A 2544-nucleotide genomic window follows, 5' to 3' on the forward strand; every position below is an offset into this window, starting at 1 on the left:
TTGTCCCTTCTCTTCTCACCCCTCTTTCTTTCTCTCTCCTCTTTTCTTTCTCTTTTTACACTGTCACGTCTGGGTACCCAAAGCATTTATATAAGTATATATACAAACTGTTTGCATAAATGAGGCCTATTATATGTTTATATCTGTTCACACGTATATAAGATGTGATTTAACATGTCTTTTTTTTCCACTGATGATAGCATTTATTTCTCAAATCACATTCTTTACTCTTCCTGTGACGTCTCGCTCACCACATCCTGGTTTTGACTTCAGAGGACGCCGACATATCTGCAGTTTAACGGTTTTCCTGTCAAATTTCAGTTAACACACTCACACGTATATGCACACGAATGTTCTCGCAGAACTTTTTCTCTCACTACGCCAGCCACACACACTGTACGATAAATAATTATATACTATCATGGTAGGCTACTGTCCAATCTGTGGGAAGCCCGTCTACTTTGGTGAGTCTGACCTTTTTCATTTTTACTCTATATGTCGGTCTGGTATTTTTGCTGTTCGTGTCTGTCTTTTTTTTTGTTGCTACCTTTCAATGTCTCTCTTTTATGTAGTTTCACCTGAATAGGAAAATATATTAATGAGAAAAAGAGTATTGAAAAAAAAAGTTTTATTACCTCAGAAGTTGACGCAAATAAGAAGTCTGTGGAATAAATGACAAGTAAAAAAAATCATGTGAAAAAGGTTTTAATAACATCAGTATGTGACTCTTACAGTGAACATTTTAGCATGCCAAGCACAGGTGATTTTAATAACATTAATGATGGCTGCATTCCAATTAGGTATACTGTTATCAGCACTCTGATATGACTGGCTCACAGACACAGCTACAACAAACCGAGCCATTGTTAATGATAGTAGCTACACCTGTGCTTTTCCTATCTTTTGCAAAGGTTTTGAAGGTCTAATTTTCTGAGATATCCTAAACACATTTCTCTGTTCAAGCCCATTCTCTGTCTTGAGGACAAAAAAAACAAACAACAAAAAAGGGCCTATCACTCTTCCTCTCTGTCTGTTCCCTCTCTTTCAAGCGCACACAGTCAAATGCATGCACACGTATCCATAATAACAACAGGATGTGGGTCTAGCCAAACGAGCTTGCACGAAACTCTCTGGGTTTCCTCCTAACCTTCTGTCTCTTTTAGCTTGATGCACAACAGCACTCAAACCAATGATTTTAAGTCTTTTTTTTCCGCTAGTTTTTCTTTCCTATTCATGTGGCAGCTAAGTTCAAATTCTCTGATGTGACCCTGGCCTACTTACCTCTTTTCCTTCCAACACCACACTCTGTGGCCTATTTGCACTGATGAGAGTAACAGTCTGGAATAATGCTATTTCTTGAATAACCAATGAATAGATATCATTTAATAGAGCTGCTTATGGTGCAAAAACAGTGATACTGTGTTATAAGAAAATACTGAGTGTTACAATGTGTGCAAATGCAAAAATCCCTCTGACTTTAAGCTTACATATCTATAAAAACATCCCACCATGCCTCTCATTTAACACTGCCCTCATCTTTCTTTGGCCCAGGTGAGAAGAAGAGGTCCTTAGGAAGGGACTACCACCCTCTGTGTCTGAAGTGTCAAAAGTGCAACAGACAGCTCACACCTGGACAACATGCTGAGGTATATGAGGAGAATGAATGAGGGACAATAGTAAAAGTAATTGAATGAATGAAAACAAATATGGATGATGCAGTACATATCTCCTGTTGATTGTGTTTCAGTACGACGAGAAACCATACTGTTCACATTGCTACCTGAAGATGTTTGGTCCGAGAGGTACTGACCTTCCCGTTATGAATACACACATGTGGACACACACATTGGCACCCACATACAATTTCTCAATCTCTTTTCCTGTGTGGATCTCTCTTGACAGGTAACAGGTGACTGGTGTTGCCATGGCACAGCGCAGAAACCAAACTGAACCCAAATGGACAATCGCTGACGTAAAAAAGACACACAGGCCTGCTGAATAGGCCAAAAATTATATAAAATAAAATAGATTAATGAGTAAATAAGAATAATGGACACCACAACATAGAGTACATTCACTTAAGTTGATTATCATTTACAGCTACAATGTATTTATAAATTGAATATTTATGAATGTGATGATGCCATGTGTATGTGATGATTCACTTTTATATTGTAAATGTGTTTTGCATGTGTAGCAAATTGTCAGTCAGTATTAATAAATGCAGCATGTGACAGCATGGTGGATTTTTTTTGTCTCTGTGGTGGACTTTGCAAACACAAACCAGCAGCCCACAAGCTCATTTTTGGGCAAGCAGATTGGGTGTACAGCACTTGTTTGCAAACTAACAAATGCTTTAATCACCAACAACACACAAGCACATAAAAAAATGAGGTGAGCTATAGGGTTCCCTCTTTCTCCCTCATCAGGAAGCCAGGGGGAAGGAGGAGGAAGGAAGAAGGGATGGATAAGGGTGGTTGCTGTTGGCAGGATAAACCAGATCTTATGCCAGCAGAATCTGCTGGAATGGGTGCATACAGTGAG

At 38.9% G+C, this 2544-nt stretch overlaps 1 protein-coding gene across 1 annotated transcript; it reads left to right on the forward strand.

Moving 5' to 3' along the window:
• The first annotated feature begins 276 nt into the window (after positions 1-276).
• On the forward strand, positions 277-2228 carry zgc:195282 (uncharacterized protein LOC100192223 homolog). The gene is made up of 4 exons (XM_042393215.1): positions 277-464; positions 1552-1646; positions 1748-1802; positions 1903-2228. Exons 1-4 carry the CDS (start codon positions 422-424, stop codon positions 1911-1913), a joined length of 204 nt encoding a protein of 67 aa, XP_042249149.1. The 5' UTR covers positions 277-421; the 3' UTR covers positions 1914-2228.
• The last annotated feature ends 316 nt before the right edge of the window (positions 2229-2544 follow it).

This window comes from Thunnus maccoyii, chromosome 2 (assembly GCF_910596095.1).
Source record: "Thunnus maccoyii chromosome 2, fThuMac1.1, whole genome shotgun sequence".
Lineage (NCBI taxonomy): Eukaryota > Metazoa > Chordata > Actinopteri > Scombriformes > Scombridae > Thunnus > Thunnus maccoyii.